Below are 25,364 nucleotides of genomic sequence, written 5' to 3'. Positions count from 1 at the left end.
AGTATTACATGCGTAAGTAGGCTCCTTACGTGTATTGACTGGACTTATTCTACCGTAGTGTATTACCATTGTACGAAATGTCGTTACTGCATTTTTCTCTGTGAGGTTTCAAGTTGCCCACTTTCCTGTTTTCTACTGATCCAGCTAAGTGTTGATCTTAATCTATGCAAGAGACCGATCTACGCACTGACAGCGCATTTCAGCGCTGTCTGCGTATTAAAGTACAGGTAAATCCGCGTTGTAGAAACGCCCTGGTCTAGGTGATAAATGTTACATGTAGATAATCCTCTTACGTGTATTCATTGAAACAATTACCCCAATTCGAATTGTAGTGTAGTGTCCGTGTACGTTTTACCGTACCCTCTCTTTTTCTCTGCATGACTTTAAATAGCCAACTCTTCTATTTTGTACTTTACCAACTATGTCTGCCCTTGGACTTGACCTGTAATGTAGGCCTGTCTACATACTAACACTGAGCATCTGACAAAATTTGGCAAACTCAGACCGAATATTTTCCTACGGGCCGCTCTTAAGGCGATGTCAAGTGTTTGTCCGCGGGGCGGCGCTAAAGCACCCAACGTTTGTGGCCCGTGTCAACCAGGACTTTACAAGAAGGCCTACCGCTGGCTAGCACAATCTCACAGCCAGTAGTTTCTGAAACAATGGACTTGTGTTACATTTGATAAAAGTGACAGCATGATTAAAACAAAGAAGTTTTTTTTTCGTTTTAATTTATTCACATCAACAAATAATTAAATATATAATTTTAGTCTGTACACAAATGACAAACTGTATTGGAAAGTGCCAGAGAGCAGTGATCAGTCAGTATATTTCAACAGGGAAGACTCATATAAATGTCACGTTTACATTAACCATTAAGTTTCAAGTTTTATGTTCAGTTATTTTGGCACCCGAATCCGTCTTCTGTGATGACCATTACTACCTTGTCTTCTAGCACAAACATATTTCACTGTAACTTGAGAGCAATTGTCGCACTTCACCCTGCAGCACCAGTGAAATTTGCAGTTGCAGCTACTGACCATCTCCGTGCGCCTCTCTTCCACCCGTAAACCACACTCATTGCACAGCCTGCGGCAGCTCCGTTTCTCCCACTGCGAGAGACTGTCCCCGTGCTGCACGCACTCTCTACCCTCAGTGCCATGGAGACCCAGGGTCACGTTCTTAGAGCAGTAATCTGGGGAGTCCTCCAGATATATGAGCTCTGTCTGGGAAATAGTGTTGAAAGTGTCTGCAATAGCCCCTCGGTTGTCTGCACTGTTGCCTGCACGCATTCTCTTGTCGAACTCCAATTTCTGCGCCTGGTCGTGCTTAATCTTCAAGTAATTGCCGATCTCACGGAAATCAGAGAGTTGCATCCAGCATGTCTGGATTGTGCAGCTGTCGGACATGCCATGACACCTACAGATCCGTTTCATAGTCGCCTTGACAGCCTAGAAAGCAAAATGTGCTTATCATTTAAATGAATCAATAACGAGACTAAAACTGCGGTCAGTTTTTATCTGCTCAGGCAGATCTTATAAACATTTCCAGGTTTAGATCTGTACTTACGAGTCTGCCAGCCTCGTTGTTATGAAGATTGACAGCTGCTCTAGAATCTTGTCCTGTCTCGAGCGCATCAACGTACAGTTTGGAAATCTTTTCCCCAAAATCCACGTTGTCGCTACATCCTCCCCAGAGCCAGCCGCGACCGCCTGTTTTTTGAGGGTAAATGATCTCATTAGTTGGCAGGCCTCTAGTAATGTATCCTTTAATGTTTCATCTAAAAATGTAAACTGCCACTTTAATTTAAGAGTTTTCCTACCTATTTTGCCGTTCCTCGAGTTGTCACATCCGCAGTTGTCTAAATCTCCAAGGCTACAATTTCTGGTCAGGGTGTACATGACCCCAGCTGCACTGATAGCGTGGACAAATGATGTTTCTTTCGTGGCTGCAACGTGAATACAAAAAGAGGCACTGATATAACTGTCTACGTCTCTATCATAAGCGATTTTAAATAATTTTATAATTATATCGTTAATGAACATGTACCACTTCTTAGTCCTTTATGAGTTGACAGTTGAAGCGCGCTCTCTGGGCAGTTCCACCTGTCCCAAGCAAACTGATGTTTGCACTCTTCAATTCCACTTTGTGCGCCGACTTGCACGCTGCTGGCGTACGTCAGATAAGCCTAAAAGTATAAATAAAATCAACATATTCTTAGCTTGACCTCTAGTTGGAAATAAGCAGTCGTCTTCCATAATCTATTAAACGTGATAAATGTGTAGAACATATTGGGAAATATAAAATATTGCAATGCGTCTTTCGTTAAGGATTCGAATCTTCAAACTTAGCCCACCTTTGGTCCAGTCATGAGGAAATTGTTCACAGCCCTAAATGAAGGACAAGAGGAAAACAATAGATTAAAATTAAATTTCCAATTACATTTTTGCATATAGAAAACGAAAACTGAGCTCAGTTCATCCTCACCAGGAGTGTCCGGGAAGAGTTTTGTGATACATGAAGAACACGATGAGCCAAAGAAAGGAAAAGACCATCTTTGTAAAGAAAAATTGTCCTCCGCTGAAGATGTAATGGTCTGATAAGCTGTGTCAGCGTCCTTCTACAAATTTATACCACCCCTGTTGAGGTCAATCGGCGATCACAGCTTTTGCTTCTCCTCAACGATTGGTCTACACCGGCGGATCAAGCCACTGAAACGCCCACTGTGAACTTCAAAGAGCGTGAGTGCGCGACAGCGTATTCTCTCCCTGCAAGTGACACCACCAAGATCTAGGAGATCTTCCAGGTGTCCCACGAGGATTTGCGCAACGAATAATTATCAATAAACAAAAACTTTAGCTAAATGAAGAGATACTCAAATCGGGATTAAAATGTTTAATTTTGTTGTTTTCAGTACAAAAATCTGAAAAAGCACTGAACATGTTTGAATGACAATTAAACCACATGCTTCTAATAATATCTTTAAAACCGTTTCCATTGATTCTGGCTGCTGTATGATGTTGTCTACCCCTTCGTGCGCTGTCGAGTGAGTATGCATGTGTAAGTGAACAAGAACAAGGTAGTGGGCAAATTAACTTGGACTCAAAGAATTTGAGGATTACCTAACACTTATCAAAATTAAGTTGTTACTCGTATAATAAACAAGAAGTGCATATAACATATTCAGTGCTGAAAAACATTTAGGCTCACTCGACATCGAGTTTGCGTGAAGTGGGCCACTGCTGGTCATTATATGGTATACAACCCGATTCTGTTTCAGGTATTAGGCGCAAATGTAAAATACAATTCAGATAAAAAATTTATTAAATTATTACTGTACATTTTACACAATTTAATATAGCGGACAATGATTTTAACTGTTTCGTGTGCGCTGTTTTCGCCTCGTGTTGTGCGGCCTGCGGCTACGGTTTCTTTTGGCACAAAAATATTTCGTCACAACTTGTGTACATTTCTCACACTTCACTGTGCAGCACCAGTGGAACTTGCAGTTGCAGCTGCTGACTGTCTCTGTCCTCCTCTCCTCCACTTTCAAACCACAATCATGGCATAGCCTTCTGCAGCTTCGTTTTTCCCATTGGGACAGGTTCTTCCCACTTTGCAGACATTCTCTTCCCTCGGTTCCATGTAGTCCAAGGCTAAGATTTTTCACGCAGTAATCAGGCGAATCTTCCATATAAATTAACTCTGTGCGCGCGATGGTGCTGAAAGTGTCCGAGATGGCCCCTCTGTTGTCTGCACTGTTCCCTGCCCTCATACGTCTTTTGTCCATCTCCAACTTTTGAGCCTGGTCATGTTTAACTTTCAGATAATTTCCGACGTCGCGAAAGTCTGAAAGTTGCATCCAGCAGGTCTGGATGCTGCAGCTCCCGGAGACTCCATGACATTTGCAAGATCTTTTCATCGTTGACCTGATCGCCTGTAATCAAAAGCAGTACAATATTTTAATCCAGTGTCACAGCCTATATATATAATACGGAATTCAATGTTATTTATTTCCAGATGTAAAAAATACAGAAATCAACAAACATTTAAATATTGTAAATCGAGACTTACGAGTCGACCAGCCTCATTGTTGTGCAAGTTGACTGCAGCGCGAGAATCGTGACCATTTTCCAACGCATCTACAAACTGCTTGGAAATGTTCTCCCCAAAATCAATATTGTCGCTGCAACCACCCCAAATCCAACCTCTACCTCCTGTGAACACGGCATGAAAAAAAAATCAGTATTATTATTTTATTTTATTTTTCACACGTACAACAACTACAAGGCAAAGGTAATATGTCTATGCTTAACTACAATTTTATTTTCTTTACCCATTTTGCCTGTTTTTGAATCGTCACAGCCGCAGTTCTCGAAGCTCCCCATACTGCAGTTCTTAGTTAGGGTATACATAACTCCAGCTGCACTTATGGCATGGACAAAAGCTGTCTCCCTTGTCGCTGGAATGGAAAGTTACAATTAGATCGTGACATACAGTCGATCACACATTAAAGCAGAGAAATATTCGAGTTGGACTTGAATGAAGGACTAAGTAAAACGTAGGTTTACTATAAGATTAAGTGTAACATAAAACATAACTTGGCAGGGCTGAAAATATAATTAATGAAATACATATATATTCATACCACTTCGCAGCCCGTTATGTGTTGATAATTGTAGGGCGCTCTCCGGACAGTTCCACCTGTCCCATGAGAACTGATGTTTACATTCCTCTATGCCGCGTTGTGCACCAATCTGGACACTGCTTGTATAAGTGAGATGTGCCTAAAACGATGAGCAATTGGAGACATTAGAATACTGCAGATAACTAAATAATATATTTGTCTGAACACCGCAATTAGCGGTCCATTTACCAAACTTTGTTAATAACCACATTATGGTACCTTAAATAAAATAACTAGACATGAAGACGCATATTATAGTAATTACCTTGGGTCCTGTCATTAGGAAGTTGTTGACTGACCTAGAAAGGGAGAGAGAAAGAGAAGGTGTAAGTGATTGCTCAATCCAAGTATTAGCATGAACAATATTACAAAAAATATTCCAGTTAATCATTTCGATGAGTAGGCCACTACCATGCTCGTGAGGAGAGTACATGACAGCACATGAACAGGACCAAAGATGCAAGGAATTGGCACGAGCCCATCGCTGCGAGTCTATCCTCTGGCTCTTCAGTCGTTGCCTGGTTTAGTGGTCCAAGGTGTGGGTACTAAGATGTGGGTTAGGAGAAAGAGACAGAGACTTCTGGCTAATCCGTTGGACGGTCGCGGCATTTATACCTGTCGCCAACTTTGAGTGACACGTTTTTTTCACCTTTGACATTTCGTTGTGAAAAAACGAGAGGCGGTCATTGGACGTCGTGTTATACGGACATGTAACGCCAGCATACAACTGCACTTCAAAGCACTAACACTTTTAATAGCCCCTCATTCTTTCCCCCTTTCCCATGCGTTATTCGTGTTATATTTTCCCACGCTATAATAATAAATATCGACAAAATGTTTTCTGTAGTAGTTATTTCTTCTTTATCAGTGACATGGGATAATGTCTACGTAACCTGCGACAATATACAGCCTGTTTTGAATAATAAACAACTTGGTGTTCAGTGTACATTCACATTCATCCAGTACACACTCAAATTGTCCAATTAATGACTGTGCATTCAGGTGTGTAATGGAAGTGTTGTGTAGTGTATTGTGTAGTCCAAATACACTATGCTGAATGTTAGGTCGTGCATTTTGTGGTGTTCGCATTCCTTATTTGCATCCCTTTGTCTTTCCAGTTGTTAGTGTATTCAGAATGGATGCATCTGGAAAGTTTTTTTTTTTTTTTTTTACCGATTCACGTCAGCGTACAATACTGATATCTCATTTATATATGAGTCTATGTATGTTGGCCACAACTGCACAATTGGGATTTTTTAGGTGGGAAATAATAGTAAAATTGAAGGGCGACAGCAATGTAAAGCCATAAAATCATTCAACATTGTACGCTAAGAGTCATGCAAATAACGGGTCACACATCCACAGCTTGACACTGTTGTGTTAATAGAATAACACACCGTGCACTGGGAAGGAATCGTTTGTAAAAATGGTCTGGAATTCACGCAGTGAACAGCCTAAATGTCAGTTTATCAAGTCACCAATACTGGCATTCAGTAGTTAACTTTTCGTCTTCTTAAGAATCCTTTTTCGAAGTAGCGCAGGAAACTTTTTTTGTGGGAGTTTCTGTAGCCCTACGTCTTAATCAGGGGAGTGCTTCTACCACGCGGGACAGTGCCGCACACAGTATCATGAAATACGTCTTGTCTAATCATGTTTTTCCATAGCCGAGACCTGACTTGATTAATGTTGGAAGGACTGTCCTCAAAATTTGAAAATTGTAAGTAGTAGTTGGGGACTAAATGCACCTGAACTCTGAGCGGTCGTTAATCGGGGATCAGGCTCCAGAGATGTATTCTGAGTGTAAACCAGTGAAAAATAGAATAATCACAACATAATAAAGTTATCACTTAATTGCTTTCGATGTCTTTCAATTAAATCTTAGCTTGCTCAATGTAAATGATCTCATATGCTCATGGATAGATTAATTGTTGAAACCACACATTTACACAGCCGAATTTCGAATCAAATCGTCAGCCACTCAAAATCCCTTTATTTAATGGTAAGACAATGGCCAAGTGCTCGAGGTCCTCGAGGTTTAACCGTCGGTGCTCGCGCAGGGACAATGGTGGGACGCGCAAGTGAGGATAATCCCCACTAATTGGATATGTGCAACATCAGGTTTTTACTGTGCCTGAAACCTAAACTCCCACACCTACTTGTCAAAAAATAAAGACCAATTAAGTAATCTTTGATGCCTTTACAGCTCACAAAATCATTGTGTAGCAAGCGCGCAGCTGTAAGCATAATTTTTGAACGGTTTTATTGGCTCATGATAAAAACAAAACAAAACAACAGTGCTTCACCTTCCGTCACCTTTTAAACTTCTAAATTTACACTATCCCAAAACAGTTTCTCCTAAATAGAATAAGAATGACATTGTGCTGTGCAAACCACTGGCAAACTGGTAATAACCATAAACTCATTGCAAAAGAAAAAAAAAAAAAGACAAAACGTGTTGTAAAAAGTGTGGGGGAATGTTCTCAGAGGCTTACCTTGTCAACAAGGTATTCCATTTTGAAGAACCATTCTCTGACACTCAGGTGCAGTTGATTGACCTCTGTCAGCGTTTGTGTAATTGGGGAATTGGGGAAAAAGATACAATAGCAGTTCATTATCGGAATAAGCGCTTATTCAGTCTTGAGCATGGGAATTCACTGTCCATAGTGTACTGTGGACGTAACGGCTCAAATAAGCAACATCTCTTGGGGTGGACATGTTTGTTTAAACAAACGTATGTTAAACCAAGTCTGTTTTATTTAAATGACTTAGACGGACATATCGCTCTCATTAAGCGTGTCTTTAGTGTCCGGAACGACAGTTTACGACTAAATGCACAATGAGCGCAAAGGCAGATAAATGATGTAATAAAAACCGATAAAGCAAGGCAAATTGACAGCGCTTTGTGATCGGTGTATGCCAGACATCGAGGTACAGGGGTGACAGGAATACTGACGCCAGCGCTGCCGTGCGCATCGACAACAACGATGCTATGGTTCAGAGTTCAAAGGCAAACATGGGCGGGCCTTCATGCATCTGATTAGCAAGTGTTAGTGACAGAATTACGGTCTGACAGATGAGTCTAGTTGCCTGTCGTATAATCAATGGGTAATTCAGCGAGAACCCTATGGTATCATTATCAGTGTTTGGCAGACTTTTCGGTCGCTCACTTATTCTTCCATAAATCCTTAAATTTACTCCAATGTTGGATAGTGAAAAACTGTCTTCTAAGCAATGTGGAGAACGATAACAGACAGATATTACTTTAATTTATCAGGTCTGGAGTATTTTTATTTACTCTGTTGTATGACGTGAAAGGATTTAAGCTCCATTTTTAAGGACAGCAAATATGGCATTAGTACGGTATTATTAAGGACTAGGTGTGAGTGACTTTGGTTGGGATTTTGTTGTGCCGTTGGCTCGACACAGTGCTGCCACCCTCTGGTGACATGGTATGCCGAAGTTTACACTGTACAGTGGATGCAAAATGTACGGTAAATCCTCCGAGAGGTGTTCTGCAGGACTTGATATGAATTAAACAGTATAGCGCACGGGTGCATAATTCCGTCTGTTGTGTTATTAAATCCTGTTAGATACCAGTTACTAGATATCTGCACACATGTCATCAACAGAAACAAGATTCTGATCATCTGATGAGGTCAAAAAGCAACAAGTTTTTTTGGAGGCCTCACTCAACCCCCTCTGGTGTAAAATTGCGGAGGGTTTACACTTGAGATACTTTTAATACATTCCTCATGTATAATTACACCAAGTCTCCAAGTGTTAGGTAGAAGAGGATTAAACATAATTATATATATATATATATATATATATATATATATATATAAATTTTAAATGGTTGTTTCTATTTTGACACTCTCTGCAGGTTTTGTCCAGAGTTTTGCACTGCAGGTTTTGCACCGACTGTGTGATCCCTGAGAGACTTAAAACATGCACAACCCCAGGTTGTATTACTGATGATGTCCCCAAAGTTGTGTGATAGAAGATGTATCAAACATCTGTTGATATATATATATATACACACACACACATACATAGAGAGAGAGAGAGAGAGAGAGAGAGAGAGTAGTTTATGATATAGTTTAGAAGCAATAGAAACAAGGACTTAAAAAAAAAACCCTTGTCTTTCTAGGTTATATGTAGTATCACAATAGGTTTATACATAAGCATAAATTTATAACATAAATTTGTAGTTAAATATTTATGTAAAAAGTTTTGAACAACTTCATATTTTTCACCTAGCACAACCCAGTTGCCAAAGAGGTATGTACATTGAATTGTAAACCTGTCAAATGTTTTGTCTCTGATCGTATTTTTATTTAATATTCAACTGATGAATGCATGTTTAAAATACACCAACTGGAAGTGAAAGGTACTAAAACAACTTTAGACAATCACGATATTGGTCATACTGAACTAGAATTTGAAATCGTCATTCCCGACAGGATGATCCTCAGGTGAAAAATGAAAATGTTTTAAAGTAGATTACCTTAGTTTTTAACAACCTGTTAAATCTGAAGGCTACTCATGTGAAAATATGAACATCTACCATCTTGACGTTATGTAAGCGTGAAACATGTATGAACTACTCATCTCTTTCCATTTTGTGTTGCCATGGGCTACTGTCAGCATTGCTGTGTGTGTTTAAATTTACACAGACTAATTGAGCTGTTGGCTGTCACTGGGCTTGTCTCAGAAACTCTGCAAGACAGATGTTTCCAGAGTGCCTAAAATCCCAAGTGTGCTTTCTAAAATCATAGGGGGCATATGAAATGGTTACGTTGCTACCGGTTAGTGAATTTATCTTAAACTGATGTCTTCAAACAGTAATTCAGCAGTTGCTTTTTTGCGTAACTTAAATTTCTTTAAGAAAACATATTGCATTTAGATACAGTAAATCACGTGAAATCGTACATTTTGTCCATCTTTGTCTTTATTTCATGAGTAGAAGTTAAAAAAAAACCCATAAATGCAATAGTGCAGTGAACTGAATTTGGTAAACAATCTTTTTCTTTTTTTAAACCCTGTTGTTTGATGCCCCCCCTGCCTCGTTCTCCTAATCATAGGCCCCAGTGTCTCCCATCACCATGGTTACCATGCATCACATGGCACAATAGCACCCGGTAAACTGAAACAGGAAATTTAATAGCAATCAACTCAAAGTGCCATCACAGGAACATGTCTTGTGCTCAGTCTTCCTCTCTTCTTGCCCATCAGGGAGAGGCATCTCCTTTCCTCTCTTGCTCAATAGCTGTGAGAAGACAGGGATAGAAATCTGTTAATATGGTAGCACAACTCGGCAGTCTCTCCTTTAAACCACGAAATGTGACGTTCTTACAAATGGGACGATTATTATTCACGCGAGAGATATTTTCTGCCAACAAACTCAGGTCTGCAGTGCAGTGCTGATGTGGTATTTTGACAAGGGTGGAGCTGACACCTATTTGCTGACATGGGAATCTGTGCCTGAAGTGAGAGAAGCTGCTGAGTTTGAGTGTGTGTGTGTGTGTGTGTGTGTGTGTGTGAAGGAGGGAGGTGTGTTAGTCTTAGAGGTTTGAAGAAAATGATAAATGGGTAAGACCTTCGCACACTGAGAGAATGAATAATGAAGGAGAGGGAGGTAAAAAAGTGGAAAATAGGATTGACAAAACACTGCACCACAACCAGAGGAAAAGAGAGAGAGAGAGAGAGAGAGAGAGAGAGAGAATTGCCAACACCACACCCCAAAACTGAAAGGACATCCACTCCATCCAGTGCTTTTTGAATTACTCACTTTCTTTGGTGGGTAAAGGATTCTTTTCTTTTGTCTCCGTCTTCTTCAGCTTGGTCTTATCAAACCTTGCAATTTCCGTCAGGTCAGGCTTATCAGACATGTTTGCTGTTCAAAAAAAAAAAAAAAAAAAGAAAAAAAGAAAGAAAGATAAAAAAAAACTGCCACTGAAACTTGACCTTGCTTTGTCTCATAAAAATGATATCACAAATGAATCAGTCTTTTTTTTTTTTTTTTTGGTTCCTTTTTTTTAAATATAACCGTACTGTATTTACATATCATCACAATATCATAAAATACATTAAAAAAAAAGAAGAAGATAATTTGTCCTAATTTGAAAGTGGAAAGCCACTGAGGGTGTGTATTGCAGATGGAGGTCTATGTGGTGGTATAGGCGAGACAGCTGAAATGCCTTAATGGGGAGTGCCATGTTCTTTCTCTGCATGCATGTGTGATGAAGGCAGAGCACACGTGTGTGGGCTTTAGCGGCCATCCTCCATGACTTCTTTATGATCTTCTTCCCCTTCCTCCTCCTCCTCACCCACCCCTTCTTCCCCCCCCCCCCCATCTTCTTACACGTACATGTTACAATGATTCCTACATTACATGTTTCAAATAAGCCTTCTTTGTCTCCAAGTCTGTCTTTCCCTCCGTCCTGGGGTCCCGCTCTTTGTTCTCTCCTTGCTGTCTCATTCATCCCATTGCAGGCAACCCCCTCCCTCTCCTCCTCCCGGTCTTGCTACCCCTTTCCCCCCCTCTCCTCTGGCTCTTTTGCTCCTCTCTCTTCTCCCGCATGCCTGACTGCAGCGGCTGCCTTCGGTGGTGAAGAAATTAGATAGCTAATCCTGTCTGCTTCTTCCCAACCGTGTTCATACATACAGTCTTATCATTCCCATCCATCCAGCCATTCATTCATCCATCAATCCGTCTCTGCATTCTTCCGTTACTGCACACGTTTAGCCCTTTTGAGTAATATATTTTTCTATGCGACCGAAGCCCAAGTTCACAGGTAATGTTGCTGTTTTACTCACGCTCTGTCTGAGGGGAGAATGAAGGAGAGAATTGCTTACCGTAGGGTCTCAATGGGGCTGTGTCCACAGGCAGAGAGAAAGGTAGTTCTTGTCTGTCTGCTGTTTCCCAGGCTGCGTCTTCTAGTGTCTGTGCGTCTGTGTCTCCACAAGGGCGTGGACTTATGAGAGAGAGAGAGAGCGAGAGAGAGAGAGAGAGGGGGGGAGAGAGAGAGAGAGAGAGAAAAAGAGCGATATGTCCACCCCATCCCCCTCCTTTTCCTATCTCTAGTTAATATTCATGCCTTAGATGGAATAGAGGGTTTGAGCCTTTGTAAAATGAAAAGTCAGGGAGTTAGCCTCATGCTATTCAGCACAGCCCATGATTCATGATCAAACATGAACTATAACAAATCAATGGCTGGGTAAAAAGGTATGTGCTTTTGGGTATTGGGCAGCCACAGGCAGTGATGGTGGTGTTACTTAATAGCAGTGCAAATGGTGTGTGTGTGTGTGTGTGTGTGTGTGTGTGTGCGCGCGTGTGCTTGCACATGTGTGTGTGTCTGTGACAGCTGCTTGGCTGGGGGGGGAGGGCTAAACCTCTAGGTCTGGGAGGGTGACTTCGTGGGAGAGTAAGACCCTGAGTCATGATTTGAATTAGAATTGAGCTCAAAGAACTGACTCTAGAACGGGAATTGCCCCCTATCTCATCCCAGTGTTGTCCTTCCGATTGTATGAGGTGATGTAAACAACATTATTTCCCACAAATAAAAAATGAGTTAAGAGCAGACCTCGTCATACTGTGAGTCATGAGACATGCCGGTAAAAACACTGAAGCATCTTTTGGGAAGGGCTTCTGATGAATATTGATGAGAATACTCGTCTATGCATTTTGGTTGCTTTCGTTCTGTTGTATGCTACTGTATTCTATTCTAAAATGCTTATTTTATGTGATAAGAATGTCACCATTTTCCTAGTAATACACACGACGGTGCCCACATCACCACCTAGTGGCTATTTTCTTAAACAACAGAAAAACACAAAGGCCTTAAATATGATGGGAATCATTAAAAGGCAGGGTTGGCACCACAGAAATATTCAATGTCACAATTTTTTTGTTTCACTGCCTTTATATTAATGTATCACTGAATAGTTGATATGAGCAAAATCTAAACTTTCTATTCAGACAAAATATGTATTTCACTGACTTAACATTTTTTGAGTATAAGGTAAACAAGACCCCTTTTGTAGTAAAATCATGTTAACGTTCTTCATTGCCAAATAACTTTTGTCGTAGCTAGTATTAATACAAACTCTACACTGAGTTATAACAGCTCAAACACTGTCCACAACGGCACATTGACTCAAAGACAGCAAGACACCATAAGGTCTTGTCAACGAATTTTACACATTTTAAAGACTCTGTGCCATATTTCGATGTCTTTACAAACTCAATCAAGACACTGACAAAAGCACCAAAATTACTATGTCTGTTTTTATGTATTTTTGGATGGACAGAGATGTGTGTATGTATGCATGTATGTGTGTGTGTCTATCTATCTATCTATCTATCTATCTATCTATCTATCTATCTATCTATCTATCTATCTATCTATCTCTCTGTCTGTCTGTCTGTCTGTCTGTTGTTCTAAATCAGACTATGATAAACCAAGTGTGTATGCTGTTTGAAATTTCCAAGTGCTTTTTGAGCTGATCCCATTAAAAAAAAACATGGCTACATTGCTCACAAATTAAACTTTTGCCTGAAAAATTAAGCAGTTTATATTTAAGACCTCTTAGCTGTCCCAGTGTTCTCTCCAGGACTGGCAAGAAACAAACTAGAGCAGGACTGGTGTCCATCAAATTTAGACAGTCTTTTCCTTTGCTTAAAGGTATCTCAAATGATAAATTCGTAGAGCGTAGTCACAAAAAGCGCTTTGGAGACGCATTCGTTTTCACTCTGTGGAAATTATATTTCACACTACTGAACAAACCTTAAATTCAGGATCAATTAAAAGAAATATATTAGTTCTGCTGACCATATTATGAGTCAAAAAGAAATATGAGATGTTTTTTTGACCAAACGCACATCATATTTTTTCCTGTCACCATTCATGTAGTGCCAGATTAGTTACATAAATCAGGCATTAAACGTGGCCCCCATAAATTCCCGAAGATAGCGCATATATATTTATGTAAATGCTAATAGCACTGCTTGTGTGCAACAGCTGCCTCCATTAAATATTTCATGAGCCCATACTCAGCCATCAGCTTCTCTGAATGAGAGATGAGGTTATAAAACATGTTTGCTAGCAGGACGGCAGATCCTAACATTACTGTGTTATCAGACGGCGAGTTTCCCTTGTAAATACCAATGCAGTTGCTTTTTTCATCAGCCTACTGAACAATTTAAAAGAAGACAGAGAACAGACAATGGATGGACTACGTTTTATGTATTTGCAACAGGATTTCTATCACACCCTTGTCATATATTATTGTTTGATTCGAGATATGCGTATCTGCCTTTTGAAGCGGCGATGTCATACAAGTGAACAGAAAGCATGTATCTTTGCTGGAATAGCCTCACTCCGTATGGGTGGTTTCTTATCCAAACTCTTTGCGAGTCTATGACTACATCCATCTCTGTGAGTTGAATGAAACTAATCAGACGAGCAGCTTGAACGTCAATCATTACTATCGATGGTTTGAGGTGTTTGTGGTCCGCCTCTTCGGTGGGTTGAACAGGAAGCTGAGGAATCTGTGCATGACCTTCACTTTGACTCCAAGCTCTGCCATTAACCTTTGTACTGAAAATGCTACCGGTGTGAAGGCGTCAGGTCAGGCCGCCCATGATAAGGTCAGTCAGGCAACCAATTTGTCCTGGAAAAAGGCCAGAGGAAAGCCGATGAACTCTCAGATACCATCAGATCAAGTCTAATTCTTTAGAGTGTTGGATTTTTTTTTTACTCTTATGCATTTAGTTAGAGTCGTTTCATGATGCTGTGCACATCAAGATGTGCATGAATGTATGGACAAACCAAGCCACTGGATGGCAGTAAAGTCATACTTTTTTTTACATGTTAAAATTCCGAATGGTAGCGTCACAACGTTTTCTTTCTAGCTATACACTCAAAACTTTATCGTTCCATCGTCGTGGTAATTTCCAAAGCACATCTTTCAGGCGGTACTGCTTCACATTTCTCAGCGTATTCGTTATCTTAAAGATTATTATAGATAGACAAAAGACTAAACACGAGGTCATTAATATTTGCTTTATTAGATATTTGTAGGACCCTATGTCCTGATTCAAAGCGAAAATATGCAGCCACGGACTCAGCGCCGTATTGTAGGTAACATCATTTCAGAAGATTATTACTGAGTCATTTATTAATCATGCTCAGTGCGTGTAGTGTGTGTTGTGCGTGAGTCAGTAACACTAATCAGTAGGGAGGGAGGCCGGGCATTCACCCAATGACCTTTTTCAGCTGGACACCGAATCAGTCCTGGCCTCCTGTGACCTCGCCTAATATGCTCCTCGTACTTTCTATCTTCCCTTTCTCTCAACTGATAATTCTTTGTAGTTTTGTAAGAAGACTACTTTAATGCTAAGCCTACACCGTGGTGGCTTGTATTATCCAACATCCTGCTGAGCATTAACCTTGAATAACACAGAAGCCCTTTCTTTATCTTTCAATGTAGGATCTTTTGGGGAAGATATTAGTCTGGTTTCAGCTGTTCTCTTTGATGGACATGTCTAGTTGGTTTGGCAGCCGGCGATGCTTCTGCATGTGTGTCTGGCAGGTACTCTATCTTTTGTTTGAAAACAGAGCCAATGTAATCGCCTGAGATAAAATATACTTTTAAGGAAAAATAAAATATCAGAAGTTGTTCTGTTGTGTTAATATGTGAATATGTGTACGCATTCTGTTTTGTGCTATTGAACATCTTGCTGTTTAGTTTTATGTAGTAAGAAAGGATGTTAATTATTATGATTATGATTATTATTATTATTATTATTATTATTATTATTATTATTATTATTGTTATTGTTACGGGGGGGAGTTGACCTATAGCAGTGAAGGTTATCATTGTAACAAAAAGGCCACATATATTTACTTATTAGGTTTGGAAACAATAAAAAGCCAGCAGGCATTTGAGAGATTATAGGCATTCCACACATCAGTGGGCAAATCCCTTTTCTTTTCCCCTGTCTCTCTTTGGCTCTATTTTCTGCTCCTTGGAGTCAGGTTCACATGACATCTCACCGCTGTGCTCACCAGAGCGGATCATCAGGACGTAGCAATGCTCCTCACATCAGTGAGTACAGCCTGCTCTTCTCCACACACACACACACACACACACACACACACACACACACACACACACACATACATCTATCTCTCTCTCACTCTCATTCTCTTTCTCTGGGCCTAGTGATCATTCTCTGATGAGACACTTCTAACAATGAAGGTATCATTAAAGGTAAGCAAATGGCAGACAGTCTAAATAAAAGCTCTTCCTTTCACACAAAGAAACGAATGAGTCCGGAATCCCAGACTCGTCGGAGGTGAAGAATAGACACTGATTAGTCTCCCTGTTATCAGCTGTCTGAGCAGTTGGCAAAACGTATAGGGCTGTGACTCTTGATCTTTGCCTTCCTAACTGTGAGAATGCACAGGAAGAGCTTAAGAGAGCACAGAACACGCAGAGAAACATCCCAGTTATTCCAGTTCATTAATTCATATGCTACATGTCCAAGTGATGCTTAGAGTCAGGGGAATACAGAGAGTAACACACACACACACACACACACACACTACAGCAGAACTCCTTACTGTGTTTTCCCGAGCCCTGTTTGGAACTAGTTTATCATTCAGTGGCGAATGTCACACAGAGACAGTAACTGGCAGTTTACTGATTGGTATGGGCAGCGTGTAGGGCATTGGCGTATTGAAAAACTCAGGTTCAGACAGATCTGATTCAAATGCTGAACATATGAAACAAAAACAGCGGGTGACTGGCTAACCGTTAACTGTCACATCACAAGGCACAATTCAAATCATGAAAAGGCCACTTGCACTCTTACCATAAGTTGTCTTATGTCCTAGACCTTTTCCAGCCCTCATCTTATCATGACACATTGAGAGCTTTATTTGAGATCTCTAAGACAATTCATTTATGTGTATGTGACTAGACACCCACCCAGACAATATGATCATATTATTGGCCATTAGCTGAGGAAAGAGGAAAAGCGAATAGTGCAGTGTTAACGCAGTAAGTCAGACACTCCGTCTCCTCAAGATTAAATGAAAGATTAGACTGTCACATTTATGTAGATAAAGAGGACTTTCATCCATTAGTTTTCATATTCAGTCTACACATGGAGCATCGTTCCATCAGTTCCATCTGTGTGTGTGTGTGTGCGTGTGTGTGGATGGGTAGGTGGGTGTGTTTGATAGAGCTGAGCCTGGATATTGATAAAAAGCTCTATATTTGCAGGTAGTGGGTCTGAGAAGAGGCGATGTTAGATGAGATCCGTCTCTCACGTGTGTTGTTACAGGTGTAGTTAGATTCAGACATGTCCTCGCTCTCTCCTTTCAACAGTGTGGTTATCTGGCGTGGCCAGCCTGTATAGAGAGACAGAGATGGAGAGAGAGGGGAAGGAACTGAGCAAGAATTATAGAAACACCATGCTCCTAATACACACACACACACACACACACACACACACACACACACACAAGACAGTTTCTTATCAGGCACAGACAGCAACTGTTATCTGGGACATCTCTGTATTCTGGTGGTTCAAGTTCTTTACTCCAGAGTAAAAGTTATCTAAGAGAAAAAGATGGTAGGCTGAGCAAATAAAGGTAAAAAAAAAAAAAAAATCCCAAATGAAATACATTTCACTCTCTCGTTTTATCCAATTCTCATCTCACCTTGCATTTTCATTTCATAGCTGTATATGAAAACAATTTGTTTTATTTGCGCGCGCGTGAGACTCGCGTGGCACTATACCAGGAGTACGTGTGGTATTGGTGCCATTCAAGATGACATTGCTTCTTCAGCTCATAAAACAGTGTCTGAGAATATAAAACCTCTGTCCAGTGCTTTGTATTAAAACCATTCCCCCACTCTGGGTCTGTTTGGAGGTGAGAAAAGCCTGATTCTTTGTGCTCTGGCTGCACCGGGGGAGGAGAGCTGGTTAATTGCGGCCTCTGTGGGGATAAGAAGTGAACTGGGCTTTGAGAGGCAGTGGAGCTACGCTCATTTGGACACCACCTCTTCATCAGTGTGTCTGCATCCCCGTGCTCCAAAGCTGCTGAAAACGAATGGACTCACTTTACTGGGCCCCAGGTGCTGCATCTGCCAACACCACTTATTCCCTGCATTGGAATTTTCCCTTAGACGCACACAAACCATTTCTTTGGTCGGCGGTTTCAATTTTTTTTAAATTTATTTGTATTTTTTATTTATTTATGCACATACATACATACATACATACACACACACACACACACACACACACACACACATATATATATATGTATATTAAAGATAGTATGTCAAGGCTGTGTCGTCAAAGACTTGAATTTTGTTTTGTAATGTTCAGTTAAAAATAATGTTTTTTGAATGCAAATTTGATCAAAAAAAATCCTTGTAAGTACTTGACTTTGATATAGCTATATTGTCAGTGACAGGACCATGACAATGCAAAGTTAGATCGACATATCTGGATTCAGCCATGATTTAAGGGGGGAAAAAAAATCAATACGAGACTACCAAGGTCATCTTAGCACGACTTCCAGAGACGGCAGGCTCCTTCCATTCAAAGAAAGCAAAGCCAGTGACCGGTATGAGGAGACAGGCTCTCTCATTAATAGAAAGAGAGATGGCTGCCAGCCGGAATACAGAGGGGATGCTCTCTGAGTTATGCTATTATAGTGTTGTCAGGGGGATGTTGGCGGCTCCGCTAAGGGGCCCTGTGTGGCTCCACTGTGGAACGGCCAGGTGACAGTCTGTTTCTTGTTACTATGCCGATGGGGAGGCAGGATTAATGCTGGAGATGTGTTGTCTGCCTGCCTTTGTCTATGCTAATCGGAGGATGCTGGCGGACAGATGAGGCCGCAATTTTGTGTGTATCGCTGTGTGTGTGTGTGTGTGTGTGCATGTGTGTGTGTGTGTGTGTGCGTGTGTGTGTGTACAGTAAGGCAGGGTGTAATCACCATCCCTCAGATACATTATCTCCTCACAATAGGCAAGCGCAAACTGAGAGGAACCCACATCCATTTCCCCACTGGCTGCTTTCCAGTGTCAAGGAGCCACATAATTGGGAGAAATTGAGCATTAATAAATGTTGGGCCAGGGCGTTATTCGCAGAAATATGGGGATGGAGAACACTTTGACTTGGGTGAGAAAAAAAGAGAGAAAGGCAGCCTCTCTGCCAATTCTCTGATGTCACTGCATCCACTTTCTTCTGTTCAAGGCATTTTTTCATGTTATGTCTCCCATGACATGACCTTGGTATTATGCTTTCTATGCAAACAGTTCCAGTGTGTTATCTGACAGCCTAGCAAATTACTATTAAGAATAATTAGCATTATTCATCTTTGCTTATATTTTAGTTTGTTTTGGGGTTTTTTTTTTTTTTTTTTTGATGTACATGTTCATTTTTTTATTTTCGTTGAATTATGAAATGGTTCAACCTCGCTTGCTTTTTAATGTCGTAATTAGGTTTAGAGATTCATTAGAGTACACTGCTCATTAGGTTGAATCACATGATCTCGTGAGGTCGTTTGCTCTTACAGTCAATGAAACTGCCTCACGTTTCCTTGTTAAATGTATCTCTTGTGAAAACAGTAAGGGAAAGAGCCCTACACTTAATTATCTTGACATCTCATCTTGTGTTATTTTACTGGTACTCTGTACCAGTGACTTCAGTGGCTCTGGATAACAGAGGGGGGGGGGACTACTTCAACTAATTAAAGGTGGTTGAACACAAATGAGCTCTAAAACAACTTAGCCTGACTAACGATACAGCGCCCTCACAATGAATCTCTGCTGACGCTAATGTTTAAGCCTTAGTCATGGTCAAACATTTCTTTACAGTGACGTGATTGACTCCCTGTCGTTTTTTTTTTTTGTCTCAGGTCACCTCGCACTTTTTTCATGGCTAAGCGTCTACCAATGTCGGAGTGAAATAAATCATATAAGCTTACATTCAAGCAAGTCTGTCTGAGTATTGTGAGGTGTAAAAAACAAAAAAAACAAAAAACAAAAATGTTTTTCTGACGATGAGACCTCAAAATGCTTTTGTCACACTTGACACTATCACACATTTGACAAATCACTCATTTAACACTCAAAATAAAGATATAGCTGATTGTTTTTGTTCATCTCAATTGGAGCGGCTATGGCCTCAGCTGTTTTTCTATAATCTTTTTTTTTTAGAATGAAAACATGTAGGAGATGTCTAATATCTCTATTAACAGTCAGTACTTTACACTTGTGCTTTCACATTTTGGGCGAAATCCACGCTTTTTTTTAATGCGCGTTTCTCCTCCGTTACGCTGGTCAGCGTGTTGCCCTGTGTGCCTCTTTCTCTGGAGTGTTCTGCATCGGAGCCGTAAACAGCTCTGTTTCCCCAGATCAGCCGTGATGCCTCCCTCTGCTTCAGGAAGGAGATCTCAGCGGGGAGTCGTTTATCAGCACGAAGAACCATCTCTGCCTGCCCTAAAAATGTCTCCTCCACAGTCTTGGCTTCCTGTTTTGCGGAGAGAGAGAGAGAGAGAGAAAGAGAAGAGAAGAGAGGAGCAGGGGTAGGGAGGTTAATGGATTCACGAGGGTGGAACTCCAATTCTGCCCCCCCCCCCCCCCCCCAAATCTAGACTTGCAGCTGAGAGAAACAGAAATGGGGGTTCAGAACTCACCTGGTGCCTCTGCTCCTCTTTTTTTCTTTTTTCTTTTTCACACCACATAGAACTCTGCCCAGAAGTGGATTAGCCAATTAGACAGCCAGTGGCTGGCTCTATCTGCTAAAGCCTGCTAGACATAGCTCTGCACAGGTTCCCTCAGATAAGTGACCAGCTCTCTCGCAGTAAACACTCTGCCGATAAAAACGTGGAGGTGGGTGACCATGACTCTGAATATAACTCAAGGCATGGAGCTCCTCACTGGCCTAAGGACGTCCAGGAGGGATAACCTTAAAGAACATGAGATTGTGGTAAACGATAACACGAGGTCAGGAAAAGGTAAACCCATGTGTCATCTGTAAAAGTACTTAAGCGACGACGCGGTAATTATCGGACAACAACGGCTATACGTGATGGTAATTTGCCTCCTGCACGACGCATGAGTGAACAACGACTGGCTGTCGGCTTGCAAATTTGACTCTTTAAAATGTAAAACTTGTGTATTTATGTAATTTGTTTACACATAGCTCGGCAGTCAATTATTCAGGCGTGTGTTCCTGAATTCTATATGGGACGTGAAAGCCAACATCTCGTTCAACATTGTTTGCAAACAGCACACCGTCAACGGGCCAATGCAAATGACCTACTTTTCTGGACCTGTTCACTATTTTTAATGAGCCGTCAGAAAACGTGGAGAGAGCTTTTCAATGACTTATAGATTTGATAAACATGAGAAATCATTATGCTCATGGGAATACTTAAATATTGGCAAAAAAGGAATACATGTGCAAAATTGATTGTGTTGTCTTTTAATTCAAGTCTGACTTGGTTAATAGATTTAAGCGGCAGAGATCTTGTCAAGTACTAGGTTAATTAAGAACTTTGTCAATGAGTTGTTTATATATATATATATTCACTATGTACAGCACTCTGTTCATACTCCGTTCTTTATCCTCACTGCTTTTTTAGCATTTAGTATATCTTTGAGGGTTTTTTTTTTTTTTTTAAAGTCCTCTGGTTCTGCATGGATGGAATAACTCATTGAAAATATTTCCTCTTCACAGAACAGATAAGTGAGATCCTCACAAAGCAATGAAATGATTTTTCAAAAACCCATCGGTTCAGCACGTGAATAAAAAAGACAGGAAACGCAACAAATTAAATGGAACAAAAGACATTACAATGCATTCCCGTTTCCACAAAGAATTAAAACTTTTATCCTCCGAATGTCTTTTTCTTTTTTTCTTTTTTTTTGGGGGGGGGGGGGGAGAGAGAAACATCTTTAATCCAAAGGATTAACACAATTGAGTTTTTCTTAAGTATCCGTTCTGTAATTCCACTAGTTTTCTAAGCCCGGTCCTTTATGAGACAGCTGCAGGATTTCCGTGCGTGGAGGTAAGAAAAGGCAAATTGCTTGGCAGTGGGTAAGCGGGTACTAGTGCATCTGTGGTGGGCAGATTGGTCGGCGAGCCAACAGGAAGTGAAGCCTTAATGGTCGCTGTGCGTTTATCTTGTCCTTCGGCCTATTGAGACCAATTACCATGGCCAGCCAAGCCTGACAGGAAGATTTCATGCTTCAGAAAGCGAGTGAGTCAAAGGTTTCCTGTACTTTGGGTTGAAGAGATGATTCGCTGCCACAAGACGCAGCTGCTGCGCTTGAACATGATGCCTCTGAGTGGAGGAAGAGAGCGAGAGAAAGATAGAGAGAGGAGAAAAAGAGGAGAAGATACGTCTCATTGTTATTTAATTTGTCTAACAAGCACACGGAAATAAAGGCACGCGAAGCATATTTCAAAACCGAGCGATTTGCGGTACAGTAGCTCTGTATCGAGCGATAGAGCGATCAGCTGATCTCAGTACAGTTGCGTCGAGAGTTTTTTTTCTCTGTGCCCAAAAGGCCCCCCGAAGCTATTATATGTTGAATCAGGTGTTAATTAAATAATTTATCTACACACACACACACACACCAGGTGAGCAGATGTTGTTTATCTTTAATAAACAGGCCATTGAAAGGCAAAACGGCGCAACTCCCACCATCCCCGCGTGTGCGTTTTCCTCTCTCTCCACCTCCTCCACCGCTCTAACTAACGTCCCCCTGCTCCGCCTCACCACGCACTGAAGAAGAGAGAGGGACTCTCTTTCCCCACAGAGGTCTCTGAGTGGCTGGCTCAGCAAAGGCCAGTTCAGTCTCTCATTACTGCAGGATAAGCACTGGTGAGAGGACACTGAGCATAATAGTATTGATGTGTTTAACGTAGTGAGAACCCGATACAAGCACAGAGTGTTCCTGTCACGGCAAAGTGTGCTCTAGTCCTGACAGATGCTCCATTTGTCAGGCTTCTCTCTCTCTGACTCACTCTCTTTCTTTCTCTCGCTTCCCTCTTTCTCTCTGTTTCTCTTTCACACTCTCTCTCTCTCTCTCTTCTCTCTCTGTCTCTCTCTCTCTCCTCGCTGTCTCTCACTCTCTTTCTCTCTCTCTTTTTATCTGTCTCTCACCATTCTTTTCTTCTCTCCTACCCCATCCCTAAGCCATGGAAATTGGCATAACCACCTCCAAAGTGACTATTTATTTCAGTGCTTCCTGGATGATTCTCTTCCTTTCTGTCTTTTCCTTTGTGTGTTTTGGCTGTGTCCTATTCTTTTATGTAAGAGCCGAGGCAGATCCTTGATATTGCAATGCTGTTTGTCAGTCTGAACCGAGAGCACTGTTTCCATGGTAATCCTACTACGAGTCAGATGAGTGAAAGTGTTGAGCTAATGTTCGTTAGCCTGGCTGTGTAAGACAGGAGGGAGAAAATGGGGGGGGGGGGGGTGTTGGGGAATGGGGAAGGGATGGGATGGGGTAGGGGGACCTGACTGTGGACACAGATGTTTCCAAATGACCCGTTCATAACGCCTCATCCTGCCAAGTTCTAATAAGCTCTGTGTATGCGTGTGTGTATGTTTGTGTGTGTATGCGTGTGTGTATGTTTGTGTGTGTGTGTGTGTGTGTGTGTATATGCGTGTTTGTGTGCGTGTGAGTGTGTGCGCACGTGCATGTGCGTGTGTGTGTGCGTATATGTGTGCGTGTGTGTGCGCAGGTGTTTGTGTGTGTGTGTGTGTGTGTGTGCGTGTGTACGTGCATGTGCGTGTGTTTGTGTGTGTGTGTGCGTGTACATGTGTGTGCATGTGTGTGTGTGTATGTGTGTGTGTGTATTTAGCTTTGCTTAGGTAAGCAGCAGAAAAGGAGGAGTAGAAACTGGAGGAGGAATGTCGCAACCTATGAGTAAACACCAGATTAAATATTCATGAAGAAACAATTCATCTGAGAAGTCTTTTATTCCCAATTTTATAACAACACCTGATTACTCTCAATTCTTGTTTCCCTGCAATTTTGATATAAATTATTCAAAGCTATTAGCAGAAGTGTCTGTTATTAAAACTGCTGTGAAGATGCAACATTAAACAGGCCTAGTAAAATGAGGTGTGCTTCAAATCACTAAGGGACTTGACATGAGAAAATATTATAGTATCAGTCTGAGGTAACGTTCAACTTCAAATGTAACTATTTTCTGTATACTGGGGGGTTGAAACCTTGCTCGATCTTTTTTTCTTTTTGGAGACACTGCATGTTGTGTTATTTAATGCTTTAAGACTGCCCATTCTCAGGCTATCTTACTAAACACACTTTCCAATCACACCAGTTTCAACGTCCATTTCTCTAACTCATTTATTTCTGCTCAAAATGCAACGTTGTCCATTCCTTGCTGTAACAACTGGAGATTTACTGGAGCCATGGGCTGAATCCCTCCTTATGGGCTGTGAGTGGTTGGTTACTGGTACACACACACACACACACACACACTCCCTCTCATACGTGTATGTGTGTGAGTGTACAGCTTGAACATGCAGAAGCTATGGGAGAATGACAGCATGTATCCACTAGAGGGGAGAGAAGACCTAGGAGCTCATTACACACTTCACATGAATCATTAGTGTGTGTCTTCGCTTGCCACTCATTAAAGAGCACCCCACTGTTGCCTCTCTCTCTCTCTGTTTCTTGCACACACACACAGACAGACACACACAGAGACACACAGACATACAAACACACACACACACACACACACACACACACACACACACACATACACACACACATACACATATTCTACACATTCCCACTCTTGCTCTCTCGTTGTTGTACACAAACTCACACGGACAGATAAAAACACAGAGACTACTGAGGAATTCTCTTTTACACACACACACACACACGCGCGCGTGTGCACACACGCACGCACACGCGCACGCACATACACACACACACACACACACACACACATATATTCTACACATTCCCACTCTTGCTCTCTCGTTGTTGTACACAAACTCACACAGACAGATAAAAACACAGAGACTACTGAGGAATTCTCTTTTACACACACACACGCACACGCACGCACACGCGCACGCACATACACACGCACAAATATACAAATACACACACACACACACACACACACACACACACACAAATACACACACACACACACACACACACACACACACACACACACACTCACACACAAATACACGAACACACATACACACACAGGTTGAACAGAAATCTCCTGAATACAAGTGCTTTCACCCTGCATCTCAGGTTAGAGGATGAATGTGAAGCCCTTCTCCCATTTCCAGTGGGCCATTCCTGCTGAGCTCACGAGGCCCGTGGCTTCAGGAGCTGACAAGATAAGACGTACACAAAAGGGATTTACAACATATATTTGCGCGGCAACCTCTTTGATATCTGCTCACAGCCAATGTAACACTTGCCTTCAACTTGAACAGCTGAAAACTACAATCACACCACTGTTAAAGGAAAATATCAAGTAGGAGTGATTTCTTTAAAGCTCAGACCAGGAGACTGTGTCATCGAATAAGTATAGTGATAAAAAAGAAAAAAAAAAGAAAAAAAAAAGTATATA

At 41.3% G+C, this 25,364-nt stretch overlaps 3 protein-coding genes across 3 annotated transcripts; all 3 read right to left on the bottom strand.

Moving 5' to 3' along the window:
* Positions 1–899: 899 nt before the first annotated feature.
* Positions 900–2,555, bottom strand: LOC115805699 (protein Wnt-8a-like). The gene is made up of 6 exons (XM_030766363.1): positions 2,488–2,555; positions 2,357–2,390; positions 2,050–2,188; positions 1,823–1,948; positions 1,570–1,712; positions 900–1,451 (listed from the first exon to the last, which is right to left on the bottom strand). Exons 1-6 carry the CDS (start codon positions 2,553–2,555, stop codon positions 900–902), a joined length of 1,062 nt encoding a protein of 353 aa, XP_030622223.1.
* Positions 2,556–3,373: 818 nt separating this feature from the next.
* LOC115805063 (protein Wnt-8a) lies at positions 3,374–5,345 on the bottom strand. The gene is made up of 6 exons (XM_030765546.1): positions 5,099–5,345; positions 4,953–4,986; positions 4,649–4,787; positions 4,337–4,462; positions 4,075–4,217; positions 3,374–3,937 (listed from the first exon to the last, which is right to left on the bottom strand). The coding sequence occupies exons 1-6, from the start codon at positions 5,167–5,169 to the stop codon at positions 3,374–3,376; spliced, it is 1,077 nt and encodes a 358-aa protein (XP_030621406.1). The 5' UTR covers positions 5,170–5,345.
* A 4,573-nt stretch (positions 5,346–9,918) lies between these two features.
* On the bottom strand, positions 9,919–10,578 carry tmsb2 (thymosin beta 2). The gene is made up of 2 exons (XM_030766361.1): positions 10,479–10,578; positions 9,919–9,956 (listed from the first exon to the last, which is right to left on the bottom strand). The coding sequence occupies exons 1-2, from the start codon at positions 10,576–10,578 to the stop codon at positions 9,919–9,921; spliced, it is 138 nt and encodes a 45-aa protein (XP_030622221.1).
* Between the last annotated feature and the right edge of the window lie 14,786 nt (positions 10,579–25,364).

The sequence above is a fragment of the Chanos chanos genome, chromosome 2 (assembly GCF_902362185.1).
Source record: "Chanos chanos chromosome 2, fChaCha1.1, whole genome shotgun sequence".
NCBI lineage: Eukaryota > Metazoa > Chordata > Actinopteri > Gonorynchiformes > Chanidae > Chanos > Chanos chanos.
Note: the sequence above shows the minus strand (reverse complement) of the source record. Positions and strands in the feature narration are given on the sequence as shown.

Excerpts from the sequence above, each read along its gene's own strand:
- LOC115805063 (XM_030765546.1), bottom strand. The coding sequence starts at position 5,169 with ATGGGCTCGTGCCAATTCCTTGCATCTTTGGTCCTGTTCATGTGCTGT. Across the intron at positions 4,463-4,648 it reads ACATAACGGGCTGCGAAGTG|CGACAAGGGAGACAGCTTTT; the intron begins GTATGAATATAT and ends TTTCCATTCCAG. Across the intron at positions 3,938-4,074 it reads ACAATGAGGCTGGTCGACTC|GCGATCAGGTCAACGATGAA; the intron begins GTAAGTCTCGAT and ends TTTTGATTACAG.
- LOC115805699 (XM_030766363.1), bottom strand. The coding sequence starts at position 2,555 with ATGGTCTTTTCCTTTCTTTGGCTCATCGTGTTCTTCATGTATCACAAA. Across the intron at positions 2,391-2,487 it reads ACTCTTCCCGGACACTCCTG|GGCTGTGAACAATTTCCTCA; the intron begins GTGAGGATGAAC and ends TCCTTCATTTAG. Across the intron at positions 1,949-2,049 it reads TCATAAAGGACTAAGAAGTG|CCACGAAAGAAACATCATTT; the intron begins GTACATGTTCAT and ends TTCACGTTGCAG.
- tmsb2 (XM_030766361.1), bottom strand. The coding sequence starts at position 10,578 with ATGTCTGATAAGCCTGACCTGACGGAAATTGCAAGGTTTGATAAGACC. Across the intron at positions 9,957-10,478 it reads TCCTTTACCCACCAAAGAAA|CTATTGAGCAAGAGAGGAAA; the intron begins GTGAGTAATTCA and ends GTCTTCTCACAG.